General features: G+C 46.1%; 1 protein-coding gene across 1 annotated transcript; it reads left to right on the forward strand.

The window, feature by feature from the left end:
* Window positions 1-2,388: 2,388 nt before the first annotated feature.
* LOC127694045 (CMRF35-like molecule 2) lies at window positions 2,389-20,220 on the forward strand. The gene is made up of 5 exons (XM_052195428.1): window positions 2,389-2,522; window positions 9,967-10,158; window positions 15,721-16,068; window positions 16,710-16,821; window positions 17,862-20,220. Exons 2-5 carry the CDS (start codon window positions 10,119-10,121, stop codon window positions 17,959-17,961), a joined length of 600 nt encoding a protein of 199 aa, XP_052051388.1. The 5' UTR covers window positions 2,389-2,522; window positions 9,967-10,118; the 3' UTR covers window positions 17,962-20,220.
* The last annotated feature ends 666 nt before the right edge of the window (window positions 20,221-20,886 follow it).

Below are 20,886 nucleotides of genomic sequence, written 5' to 3' on the forward strand. Positions count from 1 at the left end.
TATTTATGTAGCAGGGGAGATGTGCATGCCACAGTGTGTTTAGGCCAGCGCCCAGTTGTTGAGATTCAGTTCTCTCCTTCCACCATGTGGGTCCTGGGGCTCGGACTCTCAGTCCTCAGTCTTAGCGACAGGTGTCTTTACACACTGAGGCTCCTGTATATCCCTGTGTATTTTTTCTATGTCCCTCTACAGGAGTGTGTGGTGTTGCTGTGTGTCCTGTGGTCAGTGCTAGCTGCTCTTCTTCTCATGACAGTGGCAGAGTATCTGACAAAAGCAACCGAGGAGTGGAGGGAAAGGCTTATGTCCGTCCGCTTATGGTTTGAGAGGGTTTGGCTCACTGTGGCTCAAGTGTGGCCAGAGAGGGTGAACAGTCACACCACATCCACAGTCAGGAGGCAGAGTGAGACACAGGGACCCGAACTCTTGGGGCAGTGCTGACCACACCTAAGGTAGGGCTTGCCTCTTTAGTCAAATTGCTTGGAACACTACAAGAACTCACTATGTAGCCTAGGATTGGCCTTGAAATCACTCTGTGGCCCTGAGTGGTCTTGAAACCTCAACCCTCCTGCTGAGAAGATGTCCTCTACGTGTCCACCCTGGTTCTTCAACTTTGTGTGACATGTAGTTCATCAACATCTCTTATCCAAAGTCCTCCAGTCCTAGCTGGTCCTGCCCCTCCTCTGGTCTCCATCAATCTTGTCACAAGGTGTTATGGTCAGAGGTGTGTGCCTCTGCCTGCTACTACATGCAAGTCCCACCGGGGCTGCCTGGCCCATCTTTGTAGCAACCTATATGAGGTCCTGAGCTTCCTTTAATATATATCTCACAAACCATAATTAATCTGTGGCTGTGTGAGGGCATATTGTAAAGACCAATGCTCTGGGTGCCTTTCTGTGTCATCTCTTGCTGCAGAGCTCAAAATCCAGCCTGAAGATACTTCATGAACAAGTGTGAGGGATATAAAAAGACATACTAAATTGGCTCTGTTTCTGACACGCTCCACTCTGTTGGCGTTCAGTGAGCTATCTATCCGATGAACCCTGGCACCAGAAGAAAGCTCTCTTGACCAAAGTAAAGAACCTCAAAGAGACCTTTATTGGAGAAATTTACAGAAAATAATCCCAAAATAGATTTCAGATGGAAAAGCGGCTTTAAAAAAAATTCCAGGAAAGCTGAAAGTGAAATAAAAAAGATCTTGAAAGTGGTAACGATTGAAGTCCATCTGTCATGGGGCTTTTTCGTGTTGAACAAATGGTCCGTAGGGTCACCGACCGGGAGGAGACGGTCAGAAGACAGAGGTTGAAGGGTTTGGAGAAGTTTGACACTCCACGGTCTCCGGTGTCCTCTGGAGAGCCGTGTAGACCAGATGGCTGTGGCCTGCCTTTGGTGTAGATATCTTTGACAGAGATGTCTCTGCCTTGAAGGTTCCCTTTTAGCATCTTTCTCACCTGGGAGATCCCAGGTGACTGATGGCTCTACCCAGGCCAGCCGTCCCAGTTGGTGCTGCTTGGAGTGGGGATGGGGGTCACACTGGGTGCCGAAGAAATAGGAGAGCAAATGAGCAAGTCCCTGTCCTGTCCCCTGCCCCCAGCCTCTGTTATTAACATTTCTGAGGTCACCCTTGCTCAGGCCTACTTCCTATTGTGACCCACCCAAGCCGGCTGTGAAGCCGTGCTTCGGCACATTCTGAGTTCTGGTTAGAAGGGTCAGGACTGCTGTTATTAGTCCTGGTTTTTGTTTTTTGTTTTTCCCTCTCTGGTTGATTTTTATTAAGTCTTTCCTAATTAAAATGTCTTCATATACACACCTGAGCATGCTGTCTGGCTTCTACTGGGATGCTAGCACACACCCGTTTCTCACCTTTATGGCCACAGAGGCAATCTAAATAAAATATTCATTAACAGACTGTACAGTTAAAGATAATGTATGTTAACACTGACCGTGTCAGCAACACTTTGTGAAGATTTGCGAGTGCGGAGGTGGAGAGACGGCTCTGTTGTTAAGAGCATATTCTGCTGTTCAGTTCTCATAGTGCAGTTCTCTCAGTGGTTCACAGCTGCCTGTAACTTCAACTCAGAGAGAATCAACGCCCTCTTCTGGTCTATGCAGGAACTGCACACACAATTTTTAAAATGGGGTGGCAAGTTGGGGGTGGGGGTGGGGTTGCAATTACATGTCAAATTCCCAGTCCGGACTGCAGAGAATTCTGCTTGCCCAATGAATTTGAGAACTCAGTAATACATAAAAGTGTGGCTTGTCTGTTTGCAGAAGCTGCCAGCCACTCTTTAGAAATTGGGAGGCCTATGTTAATTATTATGAGAATCGAAGCCACAAGAGTTTCGGCTTGCCTACCTCCAGTTCTTCTTTTTCTAGGAAGCTGTAGTTTCCATTCCTGAGATGAGGAAGAAACAAAAAAACCAAGCGCAAAGGAGAAAATCAGGACACGAGGACATGAGAAAGCGTCTCAAGTCAGCAGCAGGAGTCCCTGGCCCTGCTTTTGGCCGAGGGAGCAGAGAGGCAAGGTAGTGGTCTGGTTTTGGGTCAGTGTGGGAGGCTGGTGTTGGGTTAGTCAGGGAGCCCTGGCCTGGTGTGGTAGGAGAGGGTGGGGGGCTGCTCTAGGGAGTGAGAGGGAGAGCAGGGCAGGACTAGAGGGCTTCAGGCTCCACTTTAGGCAGGGAGGGGTCTCTGCCAATGAAAGACCCAAGGAAAAGTCATCCAGCTAGGCTGGTTGACCAGAGGTCCTGGGATGGCACAGTGTGTGTGTGTGTGTGTGTGTGTGTGTGTGTGTGTACTCTTGAGGGCAAGACTGCCTTCATCCCCAAACACACAGCAAGACTGGCACATAGGGGGGCCACTGACAGATCGCAGGCGTTCTGAACACTGGGGAATCTCAGCGGAGATGGGAAGGCAGCTCTGACTGTTTAACTCATGTGGAAAGGGCAGAGACAGGCAAAGTAGGCAGCAGGAAGCTGGCAGCCAGGAAGACAGCAGGCTAGCCCTGTGGAAGTTCTTCAGCCGCCCATGTCTGGGCTTTTAGTATTTCATGGAAAGACACAGTCAAAGTTCGTTTATGCGAAGGATGAGCTAGGTCTGGGGTAAAGATGCCGGGACTTATGTGGAGCTGTCACACAACAATGCGTGATGCTCAGCAGACAGGTGCTGATGGCTACTGTGGAAACCATTCTGGCAAATGAGCTTCTTTCTGCCTTCTGACTTAACATGTTCTTGCTCAGAGTCCCCGAGCTGTGAGCATGAGTTCCAGGTTGTTCTCATTCCTCGGGATAAACAAAAGCAAGGGAAGGATTTGTTGTCCACGGTTTGAGGGTGTGCTTCACCATGGTGGGGAAGGGCGCAGCTGGCGAGTGTGTCTCCAAGTGGGAGAGGAAAGCCACAGATACTGGTGTGGGCTTCACGCTCTCCTTCTCCTCTAAATTAAAAACAAAACATTTACTGATTGCTGATTGCACCTGTGTGAGTCTGTATGCGTGTGAGTCATGTGTCTCTGTGTGTCTATCCATGTGTGTATGTGTGTCTCTCTCTATGTGTTTGAGTCTGTGTCTTTCTGTGCGTATGCATGTGTCTATTTGTGTGTATCTCTGTGTATATGTGTCTGTATCTCTCTACATGTATGAGTCTGCATGTGTCTCTCTGTGTGTATGTGCATGAGTCTGTATGTGTCTGTGTACATATGTGTACATCTATTTATGTGTGTTTGAGTGCATGTATGTGTATATATGTGTGTTCATATGTATATGTGTGTTTGTATATGTGTGTTTTATGTGTGTGTGTGCATGTGCATGCGCGCGCGCGTATGCATGCATGTGTGTGTGTATGCGCGCATGTGCGTGAGCGTGTACGTGTGCGTGTGTGTGTGTGTGTATGATGCTCCTTCAGAAGAGTCTGTCCTCTTTTCCAAAGTGTTGTTCCCAAGTATTGAATTCAGTTCCTCAGGCTCGGCAGAAAGTGCCTTTTCCTGATAAGCCGTCTTGCTGGCCCCTTCCTCATTCCAGTTTTATCCCATCTCAGACTCTAGACCAAGGGATGCTGCTACCCACACTCAGGGATGCTCTTTCCTGCTCAGTTAAGCTTCCCTGGAAACACAAGAAAGCATCTTCTAGGCACACTCAAGGGTGAGCTCTACATCCAGCCAGGCTGGCTGCAGGACCTCCCACCAAAGCGGGCAAAGCCACTGTGGAGCAACCATTTCCTGCTTCCCAGAAATGCTTCCTTGTGTTTTGGGTCTGTCCAGGAAGCTAAATGTTCCAGTTGCCATTGCAACTACACCCTTCATTAACAGGGCATGACCTATTGAGCCAGTCACTGCCCCCTTCACCAGGATCTCTGTAGACAGTGAGAAATATCTGCGTCCTCTCGTCCTCTCATGCTGGGAGCCTAGTGCTTGCTTTTTGTTTGTTTCTTGTTTTTTTGAGACAGAGTCTCTCTGTGTAGCGTTGGCAGTCCTAGAACTCCCTCTGTAGACTCCTTCTAGCCTTGAACTCAGAGATCTACCTGCCTCTCTGCCTACTGAGAGTTGAGATCCAAGTTCTTACTTTCACTAACTTAAAATACTGTATATTGGGGGCTGCAAAGATGAGTCAATAGTTCAAAACACTGGTTGCTTTTCCAGAGGACTGGGGTTTAATCACAGCACCCACATGGCGGTTCACAATGGTCTGCATCTCCAGTCCCAAGGGATCTGACAACCTCTTCTGGTCTCCCCAGGCACTGCACACTCATGGTGCACAGACATATATGTAGGTGAAACTGCCAGGCATAAATAGATTTTTTTTAATATAGTATTTTTCTACACAGCCCCGACTGTCCTGATACTCACTGTGTAGACCAGGCTGGCCTCAAACTCAGAGAGATCCACCAATCTCTGTTTCCCAAGTGCTGGGATTAAAATTGTGCATCATCATGCTCAATGAAATAAATAAAAAAAATTAAAAGACTAACTGTATGGCAATTGTACTGGTTAGTTTTGGGTATTAACTTGACACAGGCTGGAGTTATCACAGAGAAAGGAGCTTCAGTTGGGGAAGTGCCTCCATGAGATTCAGCTGTGGGGCATTTTCTCAATTAGTGATCAAGTGGTGAGGGCACCTTGTGGGTGGTTCCACCTTTGGGCTGGTGCTCTTGGGTTCTATAAGAGAGCAGGCTGAGCAAGCCAGGGGAAGCAAGCCAGTAAGAAACATCCCTCCATGACCTCTGCATCAGCTCCTGCTTCCTGACCTGCTTGAGTTCCAGTCCTGACTTCCTTTAGTGATGAACTGCAACATGGAAGTGTAAGCTCAATAAACCCTTTCCTCCCCAACTTGCTTCTTGGTCATGATGTTTGTGCAGGAATAGAAACCCTGACTAAGACAGCAATCAACCAATCTATCTATCTATCTATCTATCTATCTATCTATCTATCTATCTATCTATCTATCACCTATCTATTGATCTTTCCATCAATCATCTTTCTGTTAATTTATCTGTATATCCCTCTCATCCATATTTAGATTTCTTTCTCTCTGTCATCTAGGTAAAACATAATCTACAGAGATCATTTAGTTTCTTTTAAAAATATTAGATGTATGCCAAGGACCATCTTTGGCTTGGAGAGGTCCTGAGGAAGGGGTGTTTGGGAGAGCAAAAGAATGTCTCAAAGTCAATCATGGGTACAAGCTGAAAGCGCATCTGCCTGAGACAGCTCTCCAGAGAGCTCCAGACAGCTCAGCTCCTGCAGAGCAAAGCCCAGTCTTTTATTTGCAAATCAATTCAATTCTCTACCCCAGGTTCTTTTTTGATTATCCCATGAATCAGCATTTTATGACCTCAGCCCCTTGATTCTTAGAAAAAGACAGCAAATATAGTTTTGTTTTGTTTTAATGTGGCAAATGAATTCAGAGATTTGCCTTCTTTTGTAAGCACAGACAATAGGCTAGCTGGGTGGGATCCTGTCCAGAGATAGCCATTCCCACCATGCCTGGGCCTAAACTCTGTCCCAGGCTGACCTTGAACTCAGGAATCTGAAGCTATCTGGGTGGGATCTTGCCCTGAAATCATTACTCCCTAAATGTTTATCTCCTTCCTTAATATCTTTCTGACAAGCTGGCTCATAGTGCAGCTGCCTCTGTTCTTTTAGGTCCATGAAGCCCCTCATGTAATACGTGTTGCACCCTTATATTTTGCATAATTGAGAAATTATACATTCTTGTACTCATGTTTTCAGAGTTCTTTCCCACAGCCCGAAAGGTCTCATCTTTTTACCAATTTTTAAAGGATATTAGACACACCCTTGCCTCCTGGGCTCCTGCTGCTTCTAATTATTATGGAGCCATTAACCTTGGCAGGGAGAATATTTCCCAAAGGAGAAACATAAAGTAAATCATGGACAATATTATACAAACAAGCCTAACACCTAGCAATCATAGACACTTGTGGAGGCCCATGCCCTGCTAGCTGTGCTCCAGGCCCAGGAACTGTGTCACACAGTGCCTTCCACCGCAGCCATGCATCACTGGACTGATGTACTATTTATTTTACTTTGTGTACATGAATGTTTTGCCTGCATGTCTGTATGTGCATCACCTGCATACCTGTAGCTCACAGAGGCCAGAGGAGGTTGTTTGGACCCCCTGGAACTAGCTACAGATAGTTGCAAGCCACTGTGTGGGTGCTGGGAATTGAACCTGGGTCTTCTGGAAGAACAAGTGCTTTTAACTGTGATCCATCTCTCCAACTCTCCAAGTGCATTTCTTGAGGAAAAAAAAGTGTATCTCCTGGAAATGGAGTTACAGGCTCCTGTGAGCCATCCTGTGAGTGATGGGAACTGAACACAGGTCCGCTGAAGCAAGTCCTCTTAACCACTGAATTATCTTTCCAAATCCGATGTGCATCTTTCCTATCTCCTAGGTGGCATATTTACTTGTTTATTTATTTTGAGATGAGGTATTACTGTGTAGTCTTAGCTCTCCTGTAACCTCCTATATAGAAAAGGCTGGTCTTGAACTGAGAGCAATCTATACACCTCTGCCCCTTGATTCTGAGTTCTAGGATTGAAGACATGTGCCACATGCCTGGCCTAACCGCTTTCTTTATGAATCTCTCTATTTTTGATTCTCTATGACTTTTTCATAATAGAAGAAAAAAATCTGCAAAGCTGATAAGAGTGGTTGTGTGTGTGTGTGTGTGTGTATGTGTGTGTGTGCATGTCCATGCACAGGTGTGCATATGAAGGCCAGAGATCAATACCAGCTGTCTTCCCCAAGCACTCTCTAAGCCTGGAGCTTACTGATTCATCTAGACCCTCCAGGTAGCATGTCTCAGGGCTCCTCCTGCATCTCTGTGTCCCCACTGCTAGTATTACTGGTGCACATAGCTGTATTTGCCTTTTTACCTCTGTGCTGGGGGCCTGACCTCAGATACTCATGCTTTGGTGACAATCCTTTTACTAACAGAGACATCATCTTCACAGCTCTGTAAAAGTGGCCTTTTAGCTTCCTAGTCTTTCTTATGAAGGGAGGCATTTCCCAAGAGCAGAGTGATAACTAAGTTTCTCTGGCTTAGCAGCATGCACCTCTACCCACTGAGCCATCTTGCTGGCCCTAAATTTCGGTTCTGGGGAACTCTTTAGTGACTCATGACTCTCCCAAGATAGCTCAGTGCATCCATGAGCACCCTTCCCTTGCTGTTCTGTGGCTGCAGTGACCTTAGGGGAATCTCAGTTTGCAGCAGGGATCTCAGCTGTTGATCTCTGCCTGGCAGGGGCCTAAGCTGTTGACTTCATCCCCACCCTGCCTATTTAGACCTCTCCTCCCTGCCCTTGCTGCAGCCGAAGGCTGCTTCACCATTGGCTCCCTGGCACCTTTCGCTCACAGCCTTCTGCTCCCTTTACAGTCTGTGGGCATTTCCCTTTTCTTCTGACTTTGAGTCACTGAGAATGAAAACTTTGGGTTTGACATTTGTGGAGAATCTCCATATTTGGTGCCTCTGGGAGAGGCTTTTATGGACCCAGGCTGCTGATGCCGGTGGAATTTGGGCCACAGTGAGATGACATCATACTAGACCCATTTTATATGTTTTAAATCATATTTGATTTTGATAAGTCCCTTTCCCTTTATTCTTATTTATTTATTGCTGTTTTTTGGAAACAGGGTTTTGCTCTGTACCTTAGGTTGGCCCTTAATTCACTTCTGTAGCCCAGGTTAACCCTGAATTTACAACAGTCTTCCTATCCCCACCTTGGGAATGCTGGGATTACAGGCATGGGCCACTATGACCAGCTTCCGTTTTGGCTTTATTTGTTTGTTTTTGTTTTTCTTTAAAACTGCTTGGTTTTGTTTTCAATTCTTTATTCTTTGAGAGTTTGAGAAATTTATGTGTATTTGTGTATTATGTGTATGTGTATTAATTTAATCAAACAACTCTAGAGATAAGATTTGGCATGAAAGAGCACACACCTGCACAGACACACAGACACACACACACACACACACACACACACACACCTGCATGCACACACACCCATACACACACACACACACACACACACACATACAGAGCCAAATGGAAAGAGCTAGAGACTGGTTTGATCTTTTTTGTTTGTTTTTTTTAAACATTTATTTGTTTTTATTCATGTGCATGAGTGGCTTGCCTGCAGGTATAGATGTGCACTCTGTTCATGCTGGTATCCACAGAGGCCAGAAACCCTTGGAACTGCATGCCCGGTAGGGCTGGGATCTAAGTCCTTGTCCTCTGGAAGAACCACAAGTGCTCTTATTTGCTGAGGACTTTATAGTCCCTTGCTTGACTTTCTGGGTGGGGAGACCTGAACTCGAGTTCCAGGGAGTCTACTGACCTCTTCGGGCACCAGGCATACATGTAGTGCACAGACAAACATTCAGGCAGACACTTGCACCCATCAAAATAAAAATGAATAAACTCTTTAAAAAGAGAATTATTATTTTCTTTGGAAGAGGGAAGTTGTCTATGTCTGTGCATAGCTTCCCAGACCACGCCCAGACCAGTTCCCACGCAGGGAACTGTAAATGAGCTCAGACAAACAAAATAAGGGGGAACTGTTGGAAGAAAAAAAACGGATTTAGTGGAAGTGGGAGGAAGCAGAGAGAGGATAATACAAGTAAAAATGAAATACAGGAGAATTTGCCCAAGAATAATAAATAATTAGCAACACCGTCGACAAAAGAATTGTCTTGATTATTCTGCTCCATAGATGAGGGAACTGGAGGGAAGAATGATTTCCCAACATGCTCCAGGGCTTACTGTTAGCTTATGATAGAAATGGGTGAGGGCTGGCTTAACAGTTAAAGGGGCTTGCTGCCAAGCTTGACAACCTGAGTTTGATCCTCCAACCCTACGTGGTAGAAGGAGAGAGCAGATCCCCACACGTTGTCCTCCAATGTCCGCACATGCACCTTGGTGTGTGCGTGTGCACACACAGTAGATACACAAATAATGTTGTAAATAGATAGAAACAGAGTTTGAGTTTGATGTCCCTGGAATCTACACCTTGGATGGTGACCTTGGCTCTGAACAAGGAGAGCAATTGGTTACTGAATAGAGCTTGACCACAGGAAGTCAAGCATTGAGTCTGAATAGACCTTGACCACAGGAAGTCAAATGTTGAGTCTGGAGGGATGTTGGGGTGTTGGGTTGTAAGAGGGGGCCTGAGGAGCAGTGCCTGAGAAAGACACAGGGGGCTCCCTCATCTCTGCTCTTTGAGTGCAGGGCACTTATGACCCCAAAGATGGTAGCCATAGTGAAGGGAAGCAGTGGAGATCAGGTAAATGTACTAGACAGGAAAGGGAGCTGAAGAAACAAGGGCTGGAGCTATTGCACAGAGCAATTGGCTTTCCTGAAGCTTCAGGCTGTGACAAATGTGCTTTTATTAAGTGCAGGCCTGTGCGATGAATCTGCTCTGAAGCAACTCTCGCTCATCTTCCTTTTTTGTTAAATTAGGAAGTAGCTCAGAGTGAGAAGGAAGAAGATACGGAAAATCACACAGAGAGAACTCGAACAAGAAGGTGGTTGCCAGGACTCTGTTACACACACATCTGGATTCCAGCAGCGACCTGGAGTTTTCTGGGGAGGGCACACAGCGAGGCAGGAGCATGTGGCTGTATTCAGGTCTGCTCCTTCTCTGCTTCCAAGGTGAGTAGGGCAGTGGATCTGTGAACCTAATTTTGTAGAGGGTGGGGGGAGTCAGAGTCCTGGCTTCAAGCCAGAATCCAGGTGTCTGCAGAGGTGGGGGTGGGGGCCAGGGGCAGGGGGAACACACACACATTCATCCGTCTCTTTGTCTATCTGTATATACCAGCATTCATCCATGGATCCTACAAACCATCATTACTAAGCACCAACTGCAACCCTGGATTGTTCTAAATGTTGTAACTATAAAGTCACTTACCCAGTCAAGGGGAATTCTATTTGATTGAGGGAGTCAAGTGATTATACTACAGGGTGAGTCTTGCTACAACACAGACCAATCGTGTAGATATCAACAACACCAGGGACCCCTCACTCTTCCCTAAGAAGGATGGAGGCTTCCTTGAGGCTCCACAGAAGTCAGCCTTGCAGGATGGACCAGCCAGTGAAGCAGAGAGGCAATGATTTATGCTGAAGTGTAGACAGAGATCGTAAAGACTGCGGATCAGGCAGAAATCAGCAATGACCTCGTTTTTGCTGATGTTTAAAGAGGTTGGAAGCGTTTGTATGGAATAAGGTGTAGCCAGTTGTGACAGTGGGTGCCTGGAATCATAGCATGCAGGAGGCTGAGGCAGGAGGTTAGAGGCCTGCCTCAACTACATAGTGAGATCTTGCCTTAAAAAAAAATCTTTAAAAGATACTTAGGCCAAGCATGGTCGTGCATGCCTTTAGTCTCTGTACTTGGGAGGTAGATGTGGGAGGGTCTGTGTGAGTTCAATGCCAGCCTGGTCTACATAATGAGCCCCCTGTCTCACAAAACAAACAAAAAGGGAGGAGAATGTATTTTTCCTTCGAGAAACTGTTGGGGATGGAAATTTGAGGATATTTCTTTGCAGATGGATTTTTTTTTTTTACATATTGTTGTTGCTGCTGCTGCTGCTGGACCCTCACAGAATACAGAAGCTACCCCATGTCTACCTGCATTTTTTTTTAATTCAGTGGTGGCTAGGGTTTAAAGGAAGAGGCCAGCTGAGTGACACTGACCACACGTAGTTTTCTTTCTTCTTTTTGTTATGTGTCTTGTGGTATGTGTGGTTGTGGGTGGTGATGTGAGGTCGGAGGACAGTTTTGTCAAGTCAGCTCTCTTCTTCCACCATTAGGGTGAGTCTCGGGGCCTAACTATGATAACTGGGTTGGCCCAGCAAGCGCCCACTGAACCATCTTGCTGGACCCCAAACAGCTGTCTTATGAAGAGAGAGGAGCCTGGAGCATCTCCAAGCCCCTCAACACCTTCATGATCTAGATTGTCATCAGAGGCGGAAGGGCATGTCAGCTAAATAGCTAGTTCCAGGCCAGCTTTGGCTACATGAGAGCCTGGTTCAAAGCAACCAACAAACAGAACAAGATAAAATCTAGCTCTTTAGGCCAAGTAAGACATTCGATTCATTCATTCATTGTATTACACTTAAGGGGCTTGAGCTTCCTTGACTGAAGGTGGTGATGATGACAATGATGGTGGTGGTGGTGATGGTGAAGATGGTAGTGTTGGTAGTAATGGTGATGATGTTAGTTAGAGGTGAGGATGGTGAAGATGATGGTGTGAAACGATTACAACGATGATGATATAATTTTCATACAATCTGGAGAGTGGGGTGGGAATGTTGTTATGACTGAAGTAGTTTCCAGACACAATGATGGCTGAAGCTGTCTTGTTCCAGCTCATGGGAGTTGACTGTGAGCTTTTCCCTCCTCTGCAGTAAATGAGAGGTTCAAATCAGATATGATGAGAGTATTGACATCCTGGTAATCAGCAAACACGGCAAAGCAGGACTACTCCCAGCCTACAACTGCTTCAAGTCAGCTTGCTTACATCTGACAAAATAGCCCAAGCACAGTTCAGGGCAGTGAACTCTAGAGGAAGACCTCTTTCACCCATCCTTCCGGAGTGAGCCTCTCCACCCTGACCCATCTATCTTTACACAATGGACAGAGTGCTGGTGTCCTGATTTAAACTGTGAAGTAATTTGTACTGACATACAGCGCACTTCTTCCATATCTCAGCCCTCTCTTCTTTCATAACATCCCCTCACCCGCTGCATCCACCTAAGGTTCTAAACACGGTTTGGGAAAAGGCAGCCATCTTGTATTTATAGAAAAGGCCCACAAGGGGTTCTATCGTGATCCCAAGAGGGAAGAATGAGGAAGGTATAGAAGGGAAGACAGAAGAGACAATCCCAGAGCAAGTGAGGGAAAGGAAAAGGAAAAGGAGAGAAAGTGTTTTCTGATATGAAATGAACAGAAACAGTCAGGCAGGGTGGCACACGCCATAATCCTAGCCCTCAAAGGGCTGAGGTAAGTGGAATGTGAGTTCAGCTTTGGCTTACTAGGGAGAGCTTTTCTAAAGAGAAAGGAGGAGAAGGAAGAGGAGGAGGAGGGGGGAGGAGGAGGAGGAGGAGGAAGAGGGGGAAAGAGAAAGAAAAACAAGAAACAAAACCAAACAAAATAAAATGAACAAAACTTAGGCCAAGAGCTGGCCCGTGGGTGGAAGTGCTTGCCTCCCAAGCCTGGCAGGACAAGTCTGACCCCACAAAGTGAATGGGGAGAACTGGCTCCCTAAAGCTGTGCCCCGGTCTTTACAGACACCATGCTCACCACCAACAAACAAAAAACTTTAATGAGAAACTACAACTTCTATTCAGTGTGCATTTTATAGGCCACACGGTTCACGTTTGTAAAGTGTCATTAGAGCTTTATTTCATTGAAACGATGATTGCACACACTCATGAGACACACTATGATATTTTGGCGTATGTACACAATTTTCAGTGCTCAGATTAGTCCTGACATTCATTAAAACATGAAAGAACCTGAGGACATTATGCTAAATAAAATAATCTGCTGGGTGTGATGTCTCACGCCTGTAATTTCATCCAGCACCCAGGAGGGCGAGGGATGAGGATCTTGAGTTCAAGGCTGATTTGGCTACATTGTGAAACCTTGTCTCAAAAACAAAACCACAAAAGGCAGTTGTGTCCTGGGTCTGGTGCTAGGTTGGGAGAGGCAGGTTCCCTCCCACAGATTCTGGAAGGTTCTTGGGTTTGATTAAATCAGTGTGCCCCACTGGCTTCAGGTGCCCCACTAGCTGCAGGGAGGAGCTGAGAGCACCACCATCTCTGCTTTCCTGGTAGTGTGGAGCCTGGAGGAAGACAATCCCCGTCTGGAGGCATAAATACTATACAAATGCTCAGATTGGAACTTGGGTGGAATTGTCAGACAGTCTGGCTCCACGGACTGTAGTCAGTACCACCCTGCCCTTAGCTGACTTGCTCTCTCAGGCCCCCAAAAGACGCTGCTTAAGGTTCACCTTTGCTCCATCATTTACTGTCTGTCTTTCCAGTCGACATGACACCAAGCCCAACTGAAATGCTCAGTACAGAAAATGTGGTTCTCAAAGAACACAAGGACTTCCAAAAGTCGCTCACATGGGGCCTTCTCTTTTAGAAAACATAATCTGAATAAAATAAATTTTAATGGAAAAATAATAAAAGAAGAAATAATTGAAGCACAGAGTGGTGAGGACCGTGGGCTCTTAGGACGTAGAGCCTGCAGTCGCCGATCTCGTAGAGACTGCTAATGCCATTTACGCCTATGAACCATTTGTGACCTAGGCAGAGAAGGCAGCATTGTCTTGGTTTTACAGACACACAGTAAGAGGTAGCTATAAAGAGGAAGTGACAATAAGACCTCCATCCGTCTCCTCTACTTGTCTCTTACTACTGGCTATGGAAGTGTCAAGGAACAAGATAAGCTTGTATATTCAAGAAATAGCTTAGGATGCTTCTGGTTGGTCTCAGCTGCTACAGTGTTTTCTTGCTACTGTAACAAAATCCTCAGCAAGAATCAACATAAGGAGGAAGGGTTTATTTGGACTTGCAGTTCAAGGGAATAGGTTTATCAAAACAATTAATAGTCCCAAAGATATCTTTCTTTCTCTCTCCCTCTCTCTCTCCCTGTCTGTCTGTCTCTCTTCTTTCTTCCTTCTTTCTTGTTTCTTTTCTTTCTCTCTTCCTTTGTTTTCTTCTTTTTTCTTTCCTTCGTTCCTTTCATTCATTCATTCATTTTTTTGTTTTCCAAGACAGGGTTTCTTTTTTTAAAAAAATTATTTATTTATTATATGTAAGTACCCTGTAGCTGCCTTCAGACACACCAGAAGGGGCATCTGATCTCATTACAGATGGTTGTGAGCCACCATGTGGTTGCTGGGATTTGAACTCAGGACCTTTGGAAGAGCAGTCAGTGCTCTTAACCGCTGAGCCATCTCTCCAGCCAAAGACAGGGTTTCTTTAAGATACCACTTTCTTGGGCAGTGGGAATAAAGGAATGAAGCCATAACCAAGGGTATGCATATCCAAGCCTTAAGCCTGGAGCCTTGCTTCTTTAAATTAAACATCTGTATATGAAACCAATCTCAACTCTATGCCAGCAGCCTTTACAGAAAACACTGATTGTTCTCATCTGATGGAGAGAGGCTCCAGTCAGACTCTAGGACAAGAGGGCTCCACTCCCTTCTCTCGTCTCCATAATTTCACTTTCTTTCTATGCTGCCCGTGTACCCCTACAGCCCCCGTTTACCCCAGTACATTCTTAGGGTGGCCCCTTTCTACTGCCAGGAATAAGTCACCCATCAGTCTGAGCCCTCCGGATGGTGCTGGATGCTGGTGCTTGTGTTTCCTCCTAGGTGTGTGCAATAATCCTCCATCCTTTAGATGGAGTCAAACGCTGCTTGCCAAGTGCGGTCTCTCAGGACTGAGGCAATGACTCGGTGGTTAAGAGCACTTGTTGCTCTCAGAGAGGACCCAGATTTGGTTCCTAGAACCCACATGGAGGGTCACAACTATCTCTAACTGTAATACCGGGGGTCCTCTCTGACTTCTGTGGGTACGTATATCACACACATAAAATCATATGTAAAAATATTGTTTTAAAAAATAGTCTTTTATGGCAAGCCGCAATCTGGAAAACTACATTTGCACAACATGAAGTAACGTATGGCAGGGCACACAGCCTGGTCACAATAATGGAGCCAATCAGTTGTTTTTTTTTAATTTTGAGACAGCATCTGCTGTGTAGCTCAGGTTGGCTCAAAACTCCCAATTAGATGAAGCTGACCTTAAATTCAAACTCAAAATTCTCCTTTCTTAGCCTTCCAAGTACTAGGAATTTAGAAGTTGAATTTTTAAAGAGCAAGTCTTGCAGAAGATTCCAGAATGCTGAGGCTTCAGTGCAAAGAGAGTGATTTTTACACAACCTAACCTTAAGCCAGTTGTGGCCTTGTCTTCACTTACCCAGCCTGTAAAGGCAGGGTCCATGCATAGTCAGTCAGTGAGTTGGTGCCTTGTCTCCTCAGGGAAGAGATTTCTGCTTGTCTCTCTGCCACAGCCTCCAGTCCATTTAGCTTGCATCCTAAGTCTGTCCTGGTGCTATTCCTGGATCTCCCCATGTTTCAGGCAAACAGCTACTTTCCAGCCCACCTGGAAGGAGATCTAGATTCTGGTTTATGTTTTCCAGGTTGCTTATCTCTGACGGGACCTGGCTCTGTGTCTGGCTACGTAGGAGGCTATCTCCGCGTGCAGTGTCAATACAGACAATCCTATAAGGGCTACATGAAATACTGGTGCCGAGGACCACATGACACCACGTGTAAAACTATTGTAGAAACCGATGGAAGTGAGAAAGAAAAGAAGAGTGGTCGAGTGTCCATCAGAGACCATGTTGAGAACTCCACCATCACAGTGATCATGGAGGACCTCAGAGAAGACGACGCTGGGTCTTACTGGTGCAAGATTCAGACTTCCTTTATCTGGGATTCGTGGTCACGTGACCCTTCGGTCTGCGTCAAGGTGCATGTTTTCCCAGGTAAGACTCCACTAGCTCCAGCCACAGAGCTTTTAGGGAGTGTCTGCCTGCACTTGGGACATGTGTGGACATTGCTTTGAAATGTGCCTCTGAGTGCTGTGGTCATCTCAGCCAGGCTGGGAAAAGAGAGTGTGACGGACATGGAGAAAGATGACTGATGGGGGAGGGGTGCAGTAATGGTCACACAATCTGACATCTGATGTCTTTAGGAGGAGCTGAGAAACAACCTATGCCCTCCTTAGCAGTGGGTTAAAGTGATCTTCAATTGTTCCCATTTGAAGGATGCTTGGCAACCCTTCATGGCCTCTGGGAGGATCCTTGGGCCACAAGCTGAGCTGTGTTCTTTCACACTCATAGGCTCCCCACCAGTTGGGATGGGATGGGGGACCCCTGAGAGACCTCTCTACCCTCCCTCAGTCAGAGTCAGACAAGGATGGGAAGAAAGTCTGAGATAGCACAGATGGCCAGTCTTTGGGCAAGAAGGTTCTTTCAGCCCTTGAGTGCCCCACCCAGGATGTGGCTGAGGTTTGGTTTAAAGAACTTCTCAAAACCTCCACTGTGAATATCATCAGATCCACACAGATACTCAGTACAGGCTTGGGACTAAGCAGTGACCTGGTGTGTATCTTTATTTCCAATAGTCACAACCCCCATGGAGACCACACTCCCAGCCACAACTGCTACCCTTTCACTAGTGAATTCTGGACAGAACCTGAGGATTAGTACTAATGCAGTGTTCTTCTTCCAACTATGGTAAGGACCTAAGTCCCGGGGAGAGTCAGTGGCTGTAGGATTGTGGGGGTGAGTAGTGGTACCTCGTGTTGGGGAAACCTTATGGTTGAGTGATATCTACCCACCCTGATGTCTCTTTTCACATTCTGCAAGCCTCCCTGTGGATGCCAAGGATGGAGGAGAGACACAAGGGACTCAGGCTTGGGGCAGACTCCGTGTTTAACAGATTCACATAGCCTTCCCATTTCCCCCTCCCTGTCCTTCCCCACCAGACTCTAGACTTGGAGTCCTAGCTCTTCCAAAAGTCACTGTTGAGAGTCAAATTGCTTGACACCAAGTCTAAGAATCTTAGTTCAAGCTCTGAGCCCCACGATAAATAAATAAGTGCAAAGGCCATTGTCTAGCTGGGGTTCTTGCTCCCAGGAGCTGCTCATGAGGTATGTAAAGGAATAGACTCAGCTCCGTGCTGAAGCTTACATCTATTCTTCCTCCTTAGAAATACTCAGAGAGGGCCAGGATGTCTCTAGGCCCCGAGGGAGGGAAATTCAGGAGAACTAGTTCCAGGAAGTCAACTGAAGGCTAGGGATGTAGCTTAGTTATTGGGATGCCTGTCTGGTGGGCACAAAGTCCAGAGTTTGATCCCCAGGGGTGTATAGATTGGGTGTTGTGGCACACATCTATAATTACCAGCACCAGGGAATCCACAGTAAAATAAACAGGAGTTCAAAGTCATAAGTACATCAAAAAACCAGCTTGCGCTATGTGAGCTGTGCCCAATCACCAATAAAGTCGTTTAATAATGGGGAGACAGTAGGTAACTCTGGGCCATGCTTTTAAAAAAGCACACCTGGGTAGAACCCTTTCCTCTCTTCACCCACCACCTCTCTGTAACAACAGACCAGGGAAGGGAGGGAGCACAGGGAGAGATCTCCTTGGGTCAGTCCCTACTCTGATTCTGAATCATTTGGGCTTTTGAGGCGAAGCATTAGGAAATGTGGGAAGAGACAGGTTGGTCCCGGATCCTTTCCTTGAACTCACCTTCCATCTTCACATGCCCACAGGTCCCTGCTCAGCGGCATCCACTTCCAGGTCCTGACCTTCCTGAAGCTGCCTCTGTTTCTGAGCATGCTCTGTGCCATCTTCTGGGTGAACAGGCTTTAGGGGATTCCTAGGGGTATGTAGAGTGACCTGCCCAAGAGCTATGAAGCAAAGCATCCCAGGAATGCCCTGGGAGGGACTCAGCCCTGCAGACTGTGTGAGAGACACATTGGATTCTGGATCAACTCTGCAGTGCCTGGATTCTGGACTTCATTGTTCTGTGTTTCAAAGGGGAGCCCTGATTATCAGAGTCTTGGATATCAGACTCCTGTGTTGTCCTCAGAGTAAACAAGGGAATGAGGTTGGGAGTAATGGCACATGCCGTTAATCCCAGCACTGGAGGGGCAGACCCAAGTGAATTTCTGTGAGTTCAAGGCTAGCCTGGTCTATATAGTGATTTCCTGGACAGCCAGGGCTACATAATAAGACTCTGTCTCAAACACCCCCCCCAAAAAGAGGGAACAAAACTCTTCTGCACCCTGTGTTAGAGGTCTGCCTTTCCCTTCTCCAAATTTCCTGGAGTCTGCTCTCATGTCAGCTCCAAAGGGTAAGAATCTTCTAGAAGTTTCTGGAATAGAAGTCTAGTCTCTTGATCTTCTCAATGCCATAAAAGCATTGTTTTCAATGGCAACAATCACCCACTTACTACAGAGAAGAGTTTTCTGAGGAACATGTCCCTCATAGATTACTTACAGGCCATGCCCCCTCTTCTAGAACAATCCTAAAGGAATTGGCTTCTGGCAGAGCATTTCCACTGCCGACTCCCGAAGCACACAACATTCTTTGACCTCATTGGATCCTTTTAGCTCACTATGATCTTGAAGCCTCCTTATGTTCCCCATGACCAGAAAGCATGTGTCAGAGTTCAGCACATGCTTGCCTGTGATGAAATATCTTGGAAGTGAAGTCCTGCATTTCCTAACCTGAGAAGGTTAGTTTGTACACTGCCTGTGTGCAGTGTTAACTGAGGGTCCATTTTTTTCTCATTTAAGAAACTGGCTGAGATTACCTTGGGGAAAAGACAGATATTCAAAGACAGGTAGGGTGCTGGTGGTGAGCGAATGCCAGATCTGGGCAACTTCCCCTCTGCAAAAGGCTGTTGAATATTTGCCAATTATTTCATTGCTATTCTTTCCAGGGAGGACTCAGAGGGTTAGCCACAGGTTCCACCATTTTTATTCACTCCAGATATCTAGGTTAGACCTCCTTCTCCACTCTCAGGATCAAGCCTGTCTTGAGCTAGTGATGCCCTTTTCTAGAGAGAGGACATATTTATAGGAACATTATAACTGGATTAAAGACATAGGGAATGTCTACCACAATAATAGTTGCCCATAGAAATTCTATCCACTGACAGAGCACACTGTGGATGTAGTTTCTGAGAGTGAGGAATGGCTGTCAGTCCAGCATCGTGAAGTTTTTCTTCTAGCATTCAGATGGAGTGTGTGGATTCGTCATCAACTCTTGTTTGCATGTTCCTTTTGAACATTGGATGGATTCGAGGGCACCAAGATCCTGGATGTAAGCTAGGAAATTTTATACATCATGTTCAGCAGAGAGTCAGGGAGCGGAGGGTCTAAGTCTGTGAGATGGAAGTAATGGGGTATTGCTGACAGTTGAGGGAAAGAGAGGGGCAGGCTTGGATGATGCAGACATTACCAGACAGAGGGGGTCAAGTAGCAGCCTAGAGGTGTGAGCTCGCGGGATGTACAGGGCTGGAGAGAAAGGCACAGGGAGAGAGATTAACAGGTTCCTAGAGGTAGGTGAAACCACCAGGTGAGTGTTCAGGACCGAGGACAGAGCTCCGAAGGCGTGGTTAGGATGCTGAGGTGCGCGTTCAGAACCAAGGACAGAGACTGCAGCGGCTCTTAGACCACCGACCATGCTAGTTTCAGCTGCACAGCAGCTTTTATTCTATTCCCAGCTGTTTTCACACGCATTCATTTACATGTGTGTTGAACTACGCAGCTTTGTCCTATACCATGCATCATAGTCAAAACAGAGGATTTCTCCACCATCCCAAGTCCTCCTTCATGCCGATCTGCCTCATTAATGCCCGCTAGAGACCACTGATCTCTGTCCGACTCTGGCTCTGTCACTTTGAGAATGTTCTAGAAAGGGACGCATTTCAGTGGCATATCTTTTCCTCCCCGGTTAAATACAAGGCCCCTGGGATCCACACAAGCAGATGTTCTTGGAAATCATCCATTCCTCTTCATTACTGAGCATCATTCCATTGTATAAATTCATTACAGTTGGTTTAACTCCTTATTCATTAAAGTATTTGCGTCATTTCCATTACAAATAAAACTGTTGTCCACATTTTGTATTTTTTTATACGATTGTGTATTTTTATGTCTTCAGGATGTATCCTTGCACAACTACTAAGTCATATAGTAAGTATATGTTTAGTTTTCTAAGAAATAACCCAACTATTTCTGGCACGGTGATGTTGTCTTAGTTTTCCATCACCTAAGGATGGGAGATCTGGGTTTGTGTGTGTGTGTGTGTTTTTTTTTTTTTAACTTTTATCATTATTTAAAGGAATTTAGATTTCTTTGCTGCCTAGAAGTGCTTTGCCTGCAAATGTGTCTGTGCACCATATATGTGCTGCATGCCTGGTGCCTTGGAGGTCAGAAGGGAGCACTGGATTCCTGGAACTGGAGTTGTGGATGGTCTTGAGCCTCTGTGTGAGTGCTGGGAACCACGTCTGGATTCTGTACAAGAGCAGCAAGCACTCTTAACTACGGAAACCCACCTCCTGCTCGCTTTATTTCTGTTCATTCCAGATATTCTGATAGGCGCGTGGTTCCGAGTTTCCCAAGTGACTCACGATATTGCAAATATTTCTGGTGTGTTTCATTTCTATCCGTTTCGTGTCTTCTATTTAGTTTTGAATTGAAACTATTTTTGGAATTTTGTTACTTTTTTCTTTTAACTTAGTGTGTATGCACACACATGTGTGTGTCACAGTGTAAATGTAGAAGC

Source organism: Apodemus sylvaticus, chromosome 10 (assembly GCF_947179515.1).
Source record: "Apodemus sylvaticus chromosome 10, mApoSyl1.1, whole genome shotgun sequence".
Taxonomy (NCBI): Eukaryota; Metazoa; Chordata; class Mammalia; order Rodentia; family Muridae; genus Apodemus; species Apodemus sylvaticus.